The following is an 18,181-nucleotide window of genomic DNA, read 5'->3' as shown; positions in this document are numbered from 1 at the left end:
TTATAGTTGTCTCGTAAAATACTTTCACAATATCAACTTTTTATAATCTTTACTCTTATATAATTATAGATATTTAGCATATAAAATGTGGTTTGGGATGCGTAATTTCATCCTTGTTGCATTATTTGTGGAACAGAGGAAGTATTGATTTTTACTGATTAAAATTGAATTTTACTTAATAATTTATTTGTTTAGTTGTTGAGGGTAGACCGATTGCATTATTGCCATTTGAGGTGTTTGATACCCAACTTATGGGTTAGCCATTTTTCAAAGATATATTTGTTGTCTCGGCTTTATTACTTTTTTGCTCCAATCTCCCTCTCCCCTCCATGCCCTTGGAATTCTGGTTATCATGTGCACTGTAAGAAACTTATTAAGCCATTAATTTATTGAAATGCCATTGTTTTTACTTGATTTGTCATGTTAAAATTTTTGTTTGCTCTATCTTTAAAGATGTGCCGGGGCAGGACATATACGTGATGATATTGTTTACTACACTAAGGAACTGAAGCAAGTCTGTGATGGCAATGAGGAGCATCAGGCTTACCTAATTGACATGGGTGTAAAGGCGTTAAGGTTTGTCAAATCGCTTTATTACACTTCAGTTTTGTGTGTATGTGTGTGCGCGCGCGCGCGCTCGTGTTTAAAAAAAAAAAAATACCTTTATTAGGTTGTCTACAAGACTGCAAGTGAAATTGAATCAATAAGCCTTGTCCCTTAACCTGCTAGGTGTTATACTAATGTTATACTCTTGGTGGAAGAAGAGCAATGTGAAGGTAAAACTATAGGAGTGAACTAATAATATGAGGTAAAACTATAGGAGTAAAGTAGTAACCTAATAATATGCTACGTCTGTTTCTGAATAATTAACACAATTTGACTCTTTGCACTATTGGCATTCTTACTTTAAGCATATTTTGTTACTAATATAGTAATATATGATAAAACAAAAATTATCATATAAATGTTGTTAAGTTAGTCAATGTATATTTTAAGCTATCGATTTCTCTTTTACTTATTCCTTTGTATATTTAGAGATATTGATGGTCAAACTTTTGTGCTGGCAATTGTGCCCGATCTACTGTGTCAATAATTTTAACAGAGTCAGTATCAAAAATTGGGTTTTAGTGTGTTATTTATTGATCCATTGAGAAACAAATTAATACATTATCTAGTTTAGCTCTACTTCAACGATAAACACCATTCTCTGACTAGACATTGTTGGTATTAACTTCGCACGATTTTTTTTATTAGAAATATAATACTTTGTATATTAACTGCTGGAAATCGAGTACAAAGCGGACAATCTGTCCTTTTGAATCAGCAATATAAATTACAGATTCTGCCAGTTTGTTCTCCCCATTTGAAAGATTGCTCCCTTAACTAGTTGTTCATCTTACAGATATACAATCTCTATTGTTTATTTAATGACTTTGTTTTTTCATCCATCAGCAATATAAATTACAGATTCTGCCAGTTTCTTCTCCCCATTTGAAAGATTGCCCCCTTAACTAGTTGTTCATCTTACAGATATACAATTAATGACTTTGTTTTTTCATCCAATATCTACTTTGTGCTCATGCACAACTGATTTTTCTTTTCAGAAAGTGTTAAGAAAATTGCAATTTAAACAGTTTTGCTTTAAGAACAAACTAAGCACTCTTCCATAATCTTGCTCCCATTTTTCTTCTATAATTTTGATATTTCCTTGTGCTATCTATATCCTCTTTTTTGGTCTAAATCTATACTATATCTTAGAAGGCGTTCCTTTCAAAGAAAAGGTCCCACATGGCACTTTTCAAAGTATATATATGCGTCATGTGACAATATTCGAACCTGTAAGTCTGTAACCTCTAACACATAAAGGTAATACATTTACCATCTCAACTAACTCCTATTAATGTTTTAAATCTCATTCACATAACATTATCTATTCTTAGAGGTTATATAATTTATTTATTTTTCACAAGATCATTTGAGGTAATAAAAAACAAGTGACACCCAAGACAACGTCCGGAACCACACACTAGCTATACAAATAGTCTAACATTATTATCCAAACTATACCCATCTTTCTATCGAATATTCGGATCATTTGTCTCAAGCTCAACTTTTTGAATGTTTTTCCAAAATGCTCTCATTGCCTACATTTTGTTAAGCAACTTAAAGTGCCATGTGGCACATCCTCATTAGTCCTCTCCTCTTTTCTTAAAAATTTCAAAAGTACTCCATATTTCTTTCCCTTCTCACTCTGGTGAATCACCCCTCGCCTGGCCTGTCTTCAGGCCCCCTCTTCCTTCCTCACCACTATTATGACCACCAATTGACGGTGAAACCCCAATCCCTTTGCCCGACTTTCCTGCACCCCTTTCTTTCTACCTGCAGTCTTCTTGGAGTTCCCATAACCATTACCGTCAACACCAGACACCAAAAAAAAAAAAAAAAAAAAAAACCCTCAATAATCTGCCCAGAGCAGAGGATTTTTTTCAATGGTGATACATATCTAGTCTTACAAGCAGAAGCGACTCACTCACCACCTTGCTTAAAAAAAAAAAAAAAAAAAAAAAAAAAAAAAAAAAAAAAAAAAAACTTTGATAAAAATAAATAGATGTCAATTATAAGCCAATATTGGCATTATAGGCAATAGCAGTGGAAACATCAAATTCGGCTATCTAAGACATCAACTAGCAACCAAAGTCTCTAAAATCTTGTGTGTGGTTTTTTAAGTTTTATATGAAGGGATACCATGATGTGCATTGGATCAATATTAATCCACCGTTGCATCAAAAATTGATTCCACTTCATAATACTATCTCATATGCCTCTCAAAATCAAGACTTGTTATTTTTAAAAAAAGCATAAAGTGTAGGAGGCGTATTTATGTGCAAGTGGCTGAAGATGGGAATTTGTTTAGGGTAGTGTATATGCTTACGGAGGGGTAAGGGGGAGAAGAGAGTGGGATGAGGTAGAGGATGGTGTTAATGCTGTGAGCTTGTGGTCTATGAAGAAAAAGGAGGTAATAGAGGAATTAATTATGAAAAAAATATAAAAGGGAGCCAAGGCCGATTACATGATGCCACGTATTTTGATCTTATTAGAGGAAGGCACCCCTGAATTTGGGGCACTTGGGATTATTCCTATTAGTTAAAAGCTAGGGCTATTTGAAGGAGGTTAAGCATAGTTTGGGATGTTGTCCATTTGTCCTAGAAAGCAAAGATGATTAAAGGTTTATTTAATGAGATGGTGGTAGTTGGGATTGCGTCATTGATGAATTTATAATGATAAAAATTTGAGACGTATGTGGCTCACGAAAGGGAGAAATTTGCAGTAAGATGGGGCACAAATATGGACATTTAGTTGTCTTGTACAGTTGTACTTGCTCCAATATTAGCATATAGGTTGTATCAAGAATCCGAGATATAATGCTCTTCATGTTCCGTATACCAGCCATGTCTGCTATAATGTGACTCGTTTCCCTTGGTATAAGTTTAATTGTTTTTCTGCTATTTATCTTTGTAAATTTGGGTTCCTCCATTGGATCATGCTTTTATAATTTCTTCTATTGTTTCCTTTGATCCGTTTCTATTATGCTTTTATATATATATATATATATATATATATATATATATATATATTCCTATTATTTCTTTCAGTGATCATGTCAAGGACGCTTTTATTTTTTTCCTACATATTTTTCCATTTTTTTTTGGTTTACTTTTTGTTTATTTTATATTAATTTACTTAAATAATTTGTGTTTTTCAAGCTTTATTTATTTCCTTTGTTAATGGTTTCTCAATTTTTTTATGTTTATTTATTTGTTTATTTATTTTTTTCTCCTTACCACTCTTTTTAAACTCTTGTAAAACTGAAACTGTTTTTCACTCTACACTGTTTTCCACTTTTATTTTATTCAATCAACTATTTGCTATCTTTTATTTTTTCAGACGGTTTCTTATGACGATTCATTTTAGCCAATCTCAAATCATTTTGGGACTAAGACTGTATTGTTTTGTTGTTGTTGCTGCTGCTACAGTACAAGATCTTTCTCTTTAACTTCAATTTTCCTAATTCAATTTGCAGGAGGTATTTTTTTCTGATAACATTGAGGTCGTACCTTTATTGTGTTGATGGAGCTGAGACTACATTCTCAAGTTGGATGGATTCTCGGCCTGAACTGGGCTATCTATGTGATCACCTTAGAATTGATAAATAATTTAAAAACAATAACAATATTCTTTTATATAAAGTTATTTTCTGCATGTGAATAGATTGTACAAAGTTATTTTGTCATGTATTTCTTGCATTTATTTGCCTGAAAAATTTACATTGGTCTTGTTGACAAGGTTACGATACAATCTTATAATAAAAATGTAATGTCCTGTTTTCGGATGTCATTAAATGTGTACGTACTAACTCCGTTTCATATTGTTTGCAATTTTGGAGGGTGCACGGAATCCTAAGTATAATATGTTGTAAGTGTAAAGTAGAGAGAAAAATAGGGATGCATGTTTTTTTCGGTCTTTAGAGAGCCATAAAGACGGGTGATGAGAGTCGATCCCGAGACTTTCTTGAATCGGGAGAGAAGCTCTAACTACTTGAGCTATCCCTCACGCTCAATTAGTGATGCATGTAATGGGGAGAGAGAGAGGGAGGGAAATGACAACCTAATAAAGAAAGAAAATATTGGTTACATCAATTAGTCACGTGGGTGTACATTAATTTTATTGTAAAGCAGTTAATTTAAAGAGTAACTTTAACTATTATTATCGTAACTGTAACTCCTTAAAGGGTAATTTTTAATTTATTGTTAATGTGTAATTTCCTATAGATACATTAATATGATTAGCTACCACATTATAAGTTTTTTGTAAGATGAAATTTATTATTAGAAAAATAATAATTTTTATAGTATAAAGGGTAACCTTAAATACTTTTAAGATAACTTTAACTCGTCTTACAATAAATTAACGTACACCGTCATTTTGGAGAATTTGTGTTGTCGTATAAGGTGTAACGTTCATTTTTGACAAAAGTTGCAAATAATATGAAGTTTGTAGTATTTAATATTCTTTGTTTTGGAAAAATGTCCTTTGCCTTTGGGCTGTGGCTATGTTTAGTTCAAATTTTGTTTGTTTATTTATTTTTTAATATTTTGCACATCTAATCTCTAAACTTAATTATTCTAATCTTAGCCGTAGAATTATCCCATGTAAAGTCACGTTTTATCAATATTTAAAGCAACAAAAGATCATCATCCCCTTAAAATTGAGGCCTTAATTCGAAATCTGAACTTTGTGATCCATATATTTTTAAGCTCGTAAAAGATTGATATTTTACGATAGTATAGTTAAACGATATGAAGCCCCATCTTCTTAGAATACCCAAAAAAAAAAAAAAAGGTCATTTTTCCCCTTAAAATTGAGGTCTTGAATCGAATCTAGAATTTGCGACCCTATAATTCTAAACTCGTAAAATATTTTATGGTGTTCTTTCACAAAAGTTTTTTGTATTTTCATGATATATAGTCATGTCATCTTATAATTCTAAAACATGAAATTTCATTTTTCCCTTAAAGTCGAGGTCCTTAATTGAAATCTAAACTTTGCAACCTATAGACTGGTCTTTTTGAAATTTGAAAAAATGAAAGTTGATTATTCCATAAAATGAAGGTTTTAATTCAAAATGATAACTTCAAAAATCTATATCTTATACAAGTACTTTGTAAAATAATAAAAAGTAAATATTAATAAAATATATATCGAAACGATTCAAATAAAACGCACATGACTATACTTTATCATAAATCACAAAAACGGGTAAAATGTAGAATAGCTTGTTTAAGGTTTTATGGTGATTCATTCATGAAAGTTACTTTCATGTTTATGATAATAATGTCAGGTTTTCATAGAATTCTAAAGAACAAAAGTTGCTTTTTTCCCTAGAATGACGTTTATTCGGGTGATTCCTTCACTAAGTTTCTTATTTTTTCATAATTGGAAAAATGAAAAACACTAATCCCACCTTTGTGTGGTTTTTTTAGAAACAACCCTAAACTTATTTCCAATCAAATTTCTATAATATTTATGTGCTTGGCTAGGAGTAGTCTTGGGATGGGTGGCCTCCTGGGAAGTTTTCCCGGGGTGCGCATGAGTGAGGACAAAATGCGCCGAAAGGACTTGTGTTGGTCTGTGGGGACAGTTGTTGGCCCTCGATGCGCATTTCGTGACAATAGGCCCCTCCCTAATTTGTTTGGGGTCGGGGTGTTACAAATGGTATCAGAGCAACCTTGCGACCGCGTGCTGACCGTGGATAATTGATCCTATGTCAGTCGTCTAGCGGGGGAGAATTTTGGGGCCATATGGCCATAGCCAGACTGGATGTAACACTTTGGCTACCCAGTTGCCATTAGGCGTAATACTGGACTCCCTAGCTTTCCAGGCGCAACGAGGGCGTTGCCGTTCTCAAGTGGGGGTGTATGTAATACCCCTCATGATTGCTTTAAAGGAGTTTGATATACTACTCATATCAACAAGATGCATCTTCCTTTTAGGAATCTCATATTCTAAGAATACTCCATAGTTAAGCGTGCTTGGCTGGGAGTAGTCTTGGGATGGGTGACCTCCTAGGAAGTTTTCCCGGGGTGCGCATGAGTGAGGACAAAATGCGCCGAAAGGACTTGTGTTGGTCTGTGGGGATAGTTGTTGGCCCTCGATGCGCATTTCGTGACAATAGGCCCCTCCCTAATTTATTTGGGGTCGGGGTGTTACAGTAGCATCTTTTGCCAAAGGCCCTGTCAATGAGGTGTCAATGACATCCTTTCAACCTTCAGATTTCATAACAAGCCTTAGCATCCTTTCCCAAGTGGAAAAGTTTTCTCCTGTCAACCTATCCTTCTCAAGGAATAGTCGTAGATTGTAAATGTTGTTCTCATTGTTACGGCTACCCATCTATGTCAAAATAAGGCAAAGTTTAATAATTATGTTTAATTTAATAATTAAAATACCATAAACGAATTAAATTGGTAACTTTAAAAGCACTTTATTCAATATTAAATGATCCCAATTGAATTTTAAGTGATTCCAAGATCCTTTACTCCTGCAATAATTGACTGGACTTTGGCCCTACCATCAACCATTACATTTTCAAGGTGAGTAAACTCTTTACTGATTACAACTCTTGTAACTCTTGGTTAAATAATTAACCATCACTTGTTTAATTATTACCCTTTGCTTCAAGGTTCTAAATGCTTTAGGTAACCTTGTTGAGCACAACCAATTAAAATTGTAAAACTTGATTTACCCCAACTCTCCTAAGATATAAAATGACACCCAGCTTTGGCATGACCTATCATAAATATCAAAGATTTATTGGGTTTTTAATTGGAAAAGCAATCTCAATCTTACTGGGACCTAGATTTATTATGTTGTGATTATTTAGTGAACTCTAGAGCATCATCAATCAACATAAATAAAATCTAACATGCATAATCTACTAATGCATAAATAAAGCATGACATAGTATGGCCCCTTAGTCCTAAGAAAACTAGAAATGAAATGCTCCCACTTGAATTATCATGGATCTCCATCCACCTTGCTCCTTTGGGCCTTCACTTCATGGGCTTCTTTGGACTAGACTATTTTAATAACTAATCTATTTACTTTAAATAAAAGTTACAAAAATACTTAACGATTCGCATACCGTATTTAGATTACAAAAATACATCACGATGCACAGATCGTATTTAGAATCTATGAGCCATACTAGTCTATATATAGCAACAAAATATCATATATTATAAAAGTGCCATATAATAAATCACTTAACATGCTTGTCTAAACTACAACATCGAATGTTCATAATTAAGGCAACGCATTTCCTAAAATATCTCATATTTTAAATCATAATTAGATAATATCGTATATTATTCATGACCAATTATAAAATATCATATATTTTAAATTAGGCATGAGATAGAATCAAATCATATTTTAATCTAGAAAGATAAATCATATTTAATCTTCCATGATTATCCTATCAACTTTAGGAGATTCTATCCTAATTACTAGCCAATCAAATAATTTTAGAATCATTTATATCCTAATCTAATTATGAGATAATCACATTATTTAAATCAATTATTATCCTTTTGGAATATGCTTAGAATATCCAAACAAACCTTATCCAAAATTAAACACTTTAATTATGGATAATCACCAAAATTAACAAATTAAATATGGATATATCAAATATAACAAATTTTGAAAGATTTGATTTTATCCCAAATAAAAGATTTTAATTCAAATCAAACAATTTTATCCCAAAATAATTTGTAATTATCTTGAAATAATTTTAAACAAAAATATATTTTTTATTTGAAAACCGTGCACCACCACACCAGCCACCGTGGTTGGCTAGCCGAAGCTAGCCATAGTGGCTGGCTGCCATGACAGCAGCCACTGCCGCAAGGGCAGCAGTGTGGCAGTAGCACTATCGTGGCTGCAGGCTACTTTGCGTGGCCAGCCTGGGCTAGCCACAGTGGTTGGCTACCTTAAGGTAGCCATTGCTGTAGAAGCAGTAGCAACAACAACACTGGGAACCTTGGCAGCAGCCGTGCAACTCTTGCACGCTGCTGCCCACAGCCACCCTGAACCTCCTGCCCTCCCTCTGGACTGACCACCTGGTCGGCAGCCTCTATGGCTTCGCCACCCAGCCGTGGCTGCAGACCATCTTAAATATTTTTTTTTCGGTTTTGGTTTTTAATTTAATTAAAATAACAATTATCAAAGTTAAATTAAATCAGTCTAAAAAATTAAAATTAAATCCCATTCAATTTTAACATTAGGGTTCATCATAAAATTAATCCAAATTTAATTCTAACTCTTAAAATTAAATCGATGATCATATACAAAACTCTTTTATGCATAAATCAATCCAATTAAAATTATGAAACATATGTAAAACGAAATCAACCAAAACAAGCATCAAAAATCAGATTTTTAAGGCTTATATGGTTTGAATTTTTCGAATAAATTAAGGTTTGGGTTCGAAATTTTCGAAAATTCTAGGTCGAAAATTCGGTCCTCTCTATGGCTATTTGAGCATAATTAAATCGCATTTAATCAATTCCAAAAGTTTAATTATATTAAATGTAATAATTGAACCATAATTAAATTAATTTCTCTCTCTTAATTGATTATAAATAAGAACATGGACTTCAAATAATCGTATTATTATCATCAAGTGTGTTCATGCAAGAGGCTAACTGATACCACTATAGGAGTTTATAGGTACTATAATGCGGAAAAACATGAATCATATTCATAAAAGCACCTAATCCCAAGATCGCAAGCATAACACACAAGACACATAATCATAACTTTGAAGCGTGAATTGCACGACGTAATTCGACTGGCAAATTAAGGAGAGAATAGAGCTCTAAGCGTTGCTCCTCTATTTAAACCACGGGATTCGAACGAGCCGTCCACCAATACCAGATTAGTCCAGTGAAGGGGAAAACCACGATCACCACCTTTAATGGACTAACAGACCACCACGAACCACCACAACCGACGCCGAGGGAGGAAGAGAGAGCCGTGAGATAGAGGAGTATGAGGGGTTAGGGTTTGATCAAACTGATCACTGAATTGCATTACTGAAAACCCTAGGCACTTAGTCTATTTATAATTCTATTATAATAAGACTAAGTCACGAAGCCCAAAACCCTTATTATTCCTCCATATAACCGGCCATACTAGGGGATGAGGCCCATCGTCGGCCTCGTCCTCTCGTGCTCGATCTAGGCCCTTTGTGTAACCTTATAGGATCCGTCCAATTGGGCTTTGGCCTATTTTACTAGCCCAAAGATCATTAAATTAATACATACCTCTAGCTATGATATAACAACAACCCAAATGAACGAACTTAATTATCTCCATAATTTGATCCATTTAAATATCTAGTAATTGCACATGACAAATACATAAATCCTTTAAAACTAACAGCTTAATCCTAAAATTCCATCAAAATTTTATTGAAAGTAGAATTTTAAACTAACTTTTATCCTATGAATTGAAGTCTATATAAATCTATCTAACGTGGTGCGACACTTGAAAAAAAGTTGGAACGCCAAGTGTCGTTGTCTCGTGGCCTGGCTTAAAGTTTTGTTTTATATATTAGTTACTAGTTTTGTGCCCCGTGCGATGTCCGAGTTTTTTATTGAATTTTTTTTTAAAACTTTTAATCTAAAATATATATGTTATTTGAATTTTCTAATCCTAGATTAATAATCACTTGACAATCATACTTGCATGTTATTGGTATTGATAATGTACTACAAAAAGAACGGTCGTCTAAAGTTGTGTTCACTTTTTAGTTTCTCTAAATATCTTGGGTAAGGCTAGTTGTATGTGAAGACTTCAGAGAATGGTTATATATAATCACAGGTCTATTTGATTTTTTTTCTTATTTTTTCTTTTTGTACGTCACTAGATCTGTCATTTGTATAGAAATATTGACATTTTATTGAAAATAAAATTCTAAACCAAAACTTTTATTGAATACAAAACTCTAAACTAACTTCTTTATCGTAATAAACCTATCCAAATTTTATTGAAAATAAAACTCTAAAATAACGTTTTTATCCTATTTAATCTATCCAACTTTTTTTTTATCTTATTCTACAAAAAAATATATTCACAAAAATCCTACATGTCATATGAATAATTAATTATTGCCTATGTGGCGCGACACTTGGCTAAAAATTGTAATGTCAAGTGTCGCTGTTTCGTGGCCTAATTTAAAGTTTTCGCTTTATATATTAGTTATATGATATGATACTCTATAAAAAAAATTCTTGTATCCCACGAGCTTCTTAGAATATATATAAAAGAGGCATTTTTCAACAATATTTATAGTGCCACATAAGAAAAGTTAAGCTGTATTTCAACTAATTAAAAAAGAGATTTACATTTCATTTTAGAATTAAAAAATTCCATAATCGCCACACAATTAAGGAATTAGATTTGAGAATTAAAATTCAATTATGATATAGGTAATATTTTAAAATAAGAAAATATCTTTTGATAAAAACAGTTTTATCTGATGAATTTGAAAAGGTTAAATTTTTTTTTTAATAACTTACATAACAAAAAACAATTTTTTCCAATAAGAATTTAATTAAAAAATTAATGTATAATAAAAATGACAAAAATTATACAAAATATTTTATAAAATCAGTGCATTGCACTGGCACAAATTTCATGTAGTATTATATAAAAACCGCATTGCCAGGATTTCATTTAGTCATGGAATAAAATGAGCACATTAGTACTAATAATAATATTAATCTAATTTTTTCATGGTTTACCATTGTAGTTAGATTAAACCCGAGATTAATTTTGTAAAAATATTTCACTTGTTATAGGTGGGGGAAAAAAGGTCAAGTTGACATCGATTTGGATTCACATAATTTTCAAGTTGGACAAAAATGTTTGGGATGAAATCAAGTTGTGGGCTGGGTCACCACGAGTCATTAATTGGGTCAAATTGGTCAATGAGTTTTGGGTCTAACTAATCATCAATTAAATTAATAACCAATATGTCTCCTGGATTATCAATTTAGTTAAATTTATTTCATGATATAATCTTATTAAATAACCTAGTCAAAGGAGAAAAGACAAAATAAATAGATAATTAAATGTTAACCAGAAAAACCAAGATCAAGGATTAATAGCTAAGCATATATCTATAAAAATACTATATCATAGATCATAGAAAAGAGAAGCATACAATAACCTATTCCATGTATCCGGAACTCCAGGAAGGCACCAATGACTACAATCAGCATGAGCTGGAAGAACATACTTATATACTTTTGTAAGATTCTTCCAATCTTTATACCTATACATTGATGGATGTGCATCTATTCTATACTCGGATAATTTTGTAATGTTCAAATATTTCACTTGTGTTTTTCTCTTCTCTTTTATAACCTTCTCTATAATTTCCACCAAAGAATTAGGGTAGTATGATATATATGATTCATCCTTTATAGGTTGAGTTTTCTTGTAACACCATTGATCTGATTTCGACGATTTATGTTCGGTTGAAATACTCCTGAAAAACACAGTTGTTTTCTTTGGATCCACATTTTCTTCAACCCATGTTTGCCATGTTCTCATGCCTCTTTCATAAGCTAACTCTAGTTCCATGTCTTCGATTAATTTTCCATCGTATTCAAGCAAATCATACCTGAAAAGGTGTACCCATTGTTTGTTTACTTCTCTTGTACATAAAATTAAATGTTATCTACTTGTTTGTTTGTCACTAAATAAGATACCACACTTTTATGTTAAGTTGTTCTAAAGCAATATACTCAATATAGATATAATTACATCCTTTCTAAATAGAAAAATCTTGTTATTTCTCTTTAAATCTTAGCTTGTCCAACCAAGTTGTCCCAAATCTTCCTTGAATAGGATTCACCTTAACATATATCCATCCTCAATTTTCAAATACTTGCAACACTTGTATTTTTGAGTGGACAAGCAATAGTACATGAAAATTGATTTTTTTTTTTTAATGTACAAGAGGTTAATGATGAGGGTAATTTAATTATTTATTTTTATTTGTAGGAGAGGGATAAAATAACATTTCAATTAATTAAAGTGAATGAAAGAATTAATAAAATATTAGTAAGTCCATATATATACTAAAATAATAAATTCTGCAAACTTTCAATTATCTAGAAATGACTTTGAAAAAAGCAAGTGTTGTGAATATTTAGGAATGGAGGGAGTAATAATATTTTAAATTCTTTTTCTTTATGGATTTTTTTTTTTTAAATTTTTTTCACTCTATGTAAATATATACTTCGTATATGGTCTCAACTATCTCTTACCTCATAAGAAATATTATAAACAATGTCCACCATCTAAGGCATCTGTCTGAACTCTAGTACTATTTGAAAAATATGTGTTCGAGAGATATGTTTTTTTTTTTTTTTCCTTTTTTTTTTTTGGTAAGACAGGGTACTAAATTGAAAAGCTTAAAAATTTACTGTATTAATATTAAATATATCTTACATTTTTACGTAATGTAGGTATCTAGTGGGTCATTAATACGATGTGGTAAAAACGAACAAGAAATTAATACATACCTTTTGTAAGTTCCAGTTTGAGCCCACCAATGGCCTGAGTTGAATACCATGATATCAGCCCCTGGCCAATGTTTTGAGTTGGGTGAAAGTTTATCGAGGACTAGAACCTTTTTCCCGCTTTTATGGTTTAGGTTGAACTCAACTAGAAATGGGCTCCAATAAAACTCCACTGTGAAGTTGTAATCCTGCATGGAATACCGTAATATGATTAATCATCTTGTGGTGATAATAAATAATTAATGGTTTTATGTCTTATTAGTATTATTCTCCCTCTATTAGAAAATACTCATGTATAATTTGAACTAGTAATGTGATAATCTTGTTGAAAATAAATAGATGCATATGTACCTTTGCAGTCAAGGTGATCACTGGAATGCTGCTTTTGTCTTTCACAACAGCTCGAGTCAAAGGAATTGAGGAGTAGAGGGTGCAAGCAAGAGACTCCCACATATTTCTATTTAGTGAATCTCCTACAAAGATCACCCTCTTGTTCCTCAGCCTTTCCACCATATCCGTTCCGTTGAGCCTAAAGAAATCAAAGAGCACATAATCATGTTAATGTTATCTTGTTATTTGTTAATACATACAATCTCTGTATTATACAGTGTTTCACCCATTTATTGATAATAGCGTATTAGACTTCGACTAATCTTAATTTAAGTCAAGTCAAATTACCCCAACAAATGATGATACATTCCTAGGGCTCGAACAAACTCGAAATCACTTTAGGTAAAACAGTTCCCTTACTAGCAATTCTTTGTTGCTAATATAGTTCCTCATGCAATAATATATATAAGAATAAGATTAATTATCTATACATACTTACAATGGTATCGAACAATCTCTAGCCTCCCATTGCCAATGCTCGTAAGCAAGATCTGGCCTTCCATTCTTCTTGCAACTCATCTTCTCCTCAACAAATGGACATTTGAGCGGATCATAGGTCGTACTTTCTTCGGGCTTATACACCCATCTCCCATCAAATATATTGCATTTCTTCTCAATGTGTAATTGTTTTCCCCTAAAATTTGGTACGTCTACTGAACTAATACTTGTATTAAAAGGCCCTATAATATTTCTAATAGCTAAAAGATTCATACTATAATTGTTTTGTTGCATAAAAAGAAGAAGAATAAGCCATCCAACTAAGCTTCCAAGCCCGAAGAGCCTCCATGTATCGGTGATGGAAGACTTCATCTCCATATGACTTAGAAAAAAATTGATCGATTTACTTTATGCTTAAAATTGATTTAGTATACTATGTTTATATGTAATTTTATTGTTAGAATAATCATAATAGGTCAACTTTGTCGCTATCCACGAAATTACGGGGTACGAAATATATTATTATATCAATTTCAAAATCATTAAAACTATGTCTAATCACTTATCTTCACAATTAAAGAATACACACAATAAAATTTAATTATTTCATGCTATTCTATTATAATTACCTAGTTAAATATAAAAAGTCTGTCGACAAACTATTTATCCCTCCAATCTCAGAAAAACAAGAATTAAGATACACAAGTTGTTATTGATTAAACTAACATAGAATAGTATTATTACATAAGTGTCTTAAGTTAGGAATAATTATAATACATTAATAGTATGTGGCTAATTAAAGAGTGTAGGACAAAAGTATTGCCATATATTTGGGTCAACTAATTCTGATTTAATTAAATTATTAGTGTAATTAATTTATTTGGACAAATGATTATAGTTTAGTGAAGTACGTCTCAATTTAGCCTAGTTTAATTATAAGATGCAATCCAATCCAGTTAAATTTACGATTATCATCTAACTTTTCAAGATTACAAGCCAACATATCTCGATCGATTTTGGATGTATTAGATCCACAAATTATACAATGTGCACATCACTAAATTGACAACTTAATGCACCGTATTATAAAAAAGCATGTTTCCATAAAAATGATACTTTCAAGAAATGAGTTAGTCACTCACCCTATTGGGCCGTGCGCACACACTATTTCACATTAGTATGACACTGTTAGATATGGACCTAGCCCGTATGAATTAGTTTTAGACTAATTGTTATTACCCACACCTCACTATAGGTAGTACTACCTATACCCCCCCCCCCCCTCTCCCTCCCTTTTCATGTAACTAGTTAACTACCACATTTTCTCTCTCCTCAAAATTGTACCTACTAGTCTACTACCACATTTTCTGCCTCAAAATTTGCAAACCCTAACTTTTTGCTTTTTTTTTTAGTTATTTTCTCTACATAAATTAAATTTCAGTAGTAGTAGTTCATGATTCTTATAATTTTTATCATAATAATGATTTGTTATGCTTATAATAGAATGATGTTTGGTATTATTTATTTTAAATTGATTGAACTTGTGGTGTGTGTTATTAACTTGTAAAATTAATGGACAAAAAAAAAATAAAAATACAGTTCAATTGCCCTAATATAATGGACAATTTGAGCTATTTTGTAGGATCATATAAATGTAAATTTAGTTTGTAGTGAATTTTTTCTTATGAATGTTCATTTTTATTTTGATAAATGTTCATTTATATATTAGTATATTTCATTCACATTTTTATAGATTATCATTAGAATTCTTCACAGATTTAATGAGAAATTTCAACTAGAGTTTGTGATTTCTAATAGTTTTAATGCAAGTGATTCTTAAAATAACTATTAAATAATGTTATAAGAATTTCCCATAATTATAACATAATTTAATTAAAATTGTTATTCGGTGAGTTTAGGCTAGTACATTTTATCTATTCTAAACGTTCATTTTAGATGGATTTTATGTTCATTGGTAGAAGGATTAATATTCAAATTATAATTGCCAAAAAATGTTCAAATCATAATAACTAAAAATAAAGACAAGTTATCAATTTGATTTATGAAATTGAACCAACAATTATCATTTATTATTACCTATTTTGTCACTAAAAACTGTTATATGACGAATTTTGGCTAGTAAATTTTAATCTATCTACCGTAAATGTTCGTTTTAGATGTAAAAAAGATCATTTTAGATGGAATTCATGTTCATTTATGATCATTTTCATATTAATATATGTTCATAAACATGTTCATTTTTGTTGCATTACATGTTCATTCTCATATTAAAAGATGTTCATTTGCAATTTAATACAATATTAATTTTTATATCTAAACATATTCATTTAGTTTATACTTGTTCATTCTCATATTAAAAGAGATATATTTGTTTCGATTTTTAATACTTGTTTGTTATTATATAATTGTTCATTCTTGTATTGAAGATGTTCATTAGACTTTTGGTAGATGTTCATTTTTATGTTTAAAGATGTTCATATAGATTGTAATACTTGTTCATTATCATATTGAACTATGTTCATTTTCTGGCTATGTGTTCATCTTTGGTTTTGTAAATATTTATTTAATTATACTATTTTATTTAGAGTATATTTTGATTGTTACTAACATTTATCTTTACAATATTTTAATCTCATTACACAGGATAATGAAATAAAAAAAAATTAAAAAAAATAAAAAGTTGAAGACGATTATGTATATATTGAGGAAAAGATATGTATAATTTAAAGGAAAACGCACAAGCATCATAAGAGTAAAAAGGATATAACCGTACGACAAAAACGATGATTCTATATACTTTTTATTTATACCAAATGTATAGATGGAAAGACAATAATCATTTTGTAACGCACATAAATATGATATGTATATTTTTTAAGTTTAAGATTTTCACATTGTTTTTTATTGTTTTAAACTTAAGCATGTGTAAATTTGAAAAGTAAAAAGAGTTCCTTTTTATGCTTAAAAAACAATGAGCTAGTATATATTGATTTAAAATGATTTTATGATTGAAATTAATTAGTTTTATTCTACACTGAAAGATATTTTTTTTCAAACAAAGCCTATTCATTTAACTAAATAATAAGACAAATTAATAAGAAAAACAATCTAAAAATAAAAATGAAAAAAAAATATACTAATTTGAATATAGAATGTCGTATTAATAAGATTAAACATTTAATGTTACAAAATTGAACATTTAATGATACAAAATTAAACATTTATATATATATAAATGAACATTTTATATGTGAATCGGATTCCGAAAATTATACGGTGACGCCTTTATGATCAACCGAGTCATTATGCGCCTCTTAGGTCATTATGACCTGATGGACTGCGCCGTTTTGCGACTTTCTCGGGGTTCCTTTGCTGGTTTGGGATGCCACGTGTCAGGATGCTATGTGAGTGGCTTACGTTGGACCTATCTTGAGCTGACACGTGTCCCGCTCTTCTCGGGCCACGTAGCAAGGGTATTTTTACCCAAAACACCACCCACCTCTCTTTCCCCCACCGTGACACCTAGATCCCAACCCCCAGCCTACAGAAAAACAGTCAGCCGCCTCTATCTTGCAAAAACGGTCAGCCTGCCCCTCCCACTCCCCAAAACCACCCTAGCCAGCCACCATGAAAACCTCCGCTTCTCTCACACCAAATTCTCTCTTCTCCTCCGAAACTTTCACTCAGTTTTGAAATCATCGTCATCGTATTGTCAAAAATTATACTTTCGTGATTGAGGGGGTTTTTGGTGAGGTGAACCTCAAAAATGAGCGCAAAATCTGGTAAGAGTTGAGAACGCGATGGAGAGTGATGAACACCAGAGAATTGAGATGGATTTTTGAGCCGTAGATTTTAATACAGAAGACTGTTGCTGATCGGAGGAAAATGAACACGAGCGTCAATGAACGGAAACCGGCCGGCCATTTTACAAGGGTTAGGGGAGGTGACTGATCGGCCATTTTCATGGTGGGGGAGTGGCTGAGGGAAGGGATAGGGAGTGGCTGGGAATAGGTTTTCTGATTTTTCTTTTTCTTTTTTAAATTGTGGAGTTGGAGCAATCACATGCTAACACTTTGCTTCTAAAAAAAAAAAAAATTATTCTCTCAGTAAGGTACCGGTCATTAGGTCTATCGGAGGCAAACTGACAGCATAATTGGGATTATTAGATAATAAACTTT

At 31.6% G+C, this 18,181-nt stretch overlaps 1 protein-coding gene and 1 long non-coding RNA gene across 2 annotated transcripts; one reads left to right on the top strand and one right to left on the bottom strand.

Annotated features, from left to right (window-relative positions):
• The first annotated feature begins 449 nt into the window (after positions 1-449).
• LOC145587771 (uncharacterized) lies at positions 450-4,295 on the top strand. The gene is made up of 2 exons (XR_014101428.1): positions 450-576; positions 4,082-4,295. It is a non-coding gene; the product is annotated as an uncharacterized LOC145587771 (long non-coding RNA).
• A 7,465-nt stretch (positions 4,296-11,760) lies between these two features.
• On the bottom strand, positions 11,761-14,360 carry LOC145587770 (protein trichome birefringence-like 40). The gene is made up of 4 exons (XM_081644449.1): positions 13,984-14,360; positions 13,506-13,683; positions 13,158-13,342; positions 11,761-12,250 (listed from the first exon to the last, which is right to left on the bottom strand). The coding sequence occupies exons 1-4, from the start codon at positions 14,358-14,360 to the stop codon at positions 11,761-11,763; spliced, it is 1,230 nt and encodes a 409-aa protein (XP_081500575.1).
• Between the last annotated feature and the right edge of the window lie 3,821 nt (positions 14,361-18,181).

This window comes from Chenopodium album, chromosome 17 (assembly GCF_948465745.1).
Source record: "Chenopodium album chromosome 17, dcCheAlbu1.1, whole genome shotgun sequence".
Taxonomy (NCBI): domain Eukaryota; kingdom Viridiplantae; phylum Streptophyta; class Magnoliopsida; order Caryophyllales; family Amaranthaceae; genus Chenopodium; species Chenopodium album.
This window is presented reverse-complemented; position numbering and strand designations above follow the sequence as displayed.

Excerpts from the sequence above, each read along its gene's own strand:
- LOC145587770 (XM_081644449.1), bottom strand. The coding sequence starts at position 14,360 with ATGGAGATGAAGTCTTCCATCACCGATACATGGAGGCTCTTCGGGCTT. Across the intron at positions 13,684-13,983 it reads AGAGATTGTTCGATACCATT|GCTCAACGGAACGGATATGG; the intron begins GTAAGTATGTAT and ends TGATTTCTTTAG. Across the intron at positions 12,251-13,157 it reads CAAACTGGAACTTACAAAAG|GTATGATTTGCTTGAATACG; the intron begins GTATGTATTAAT and ends ACACCTTTTCAG.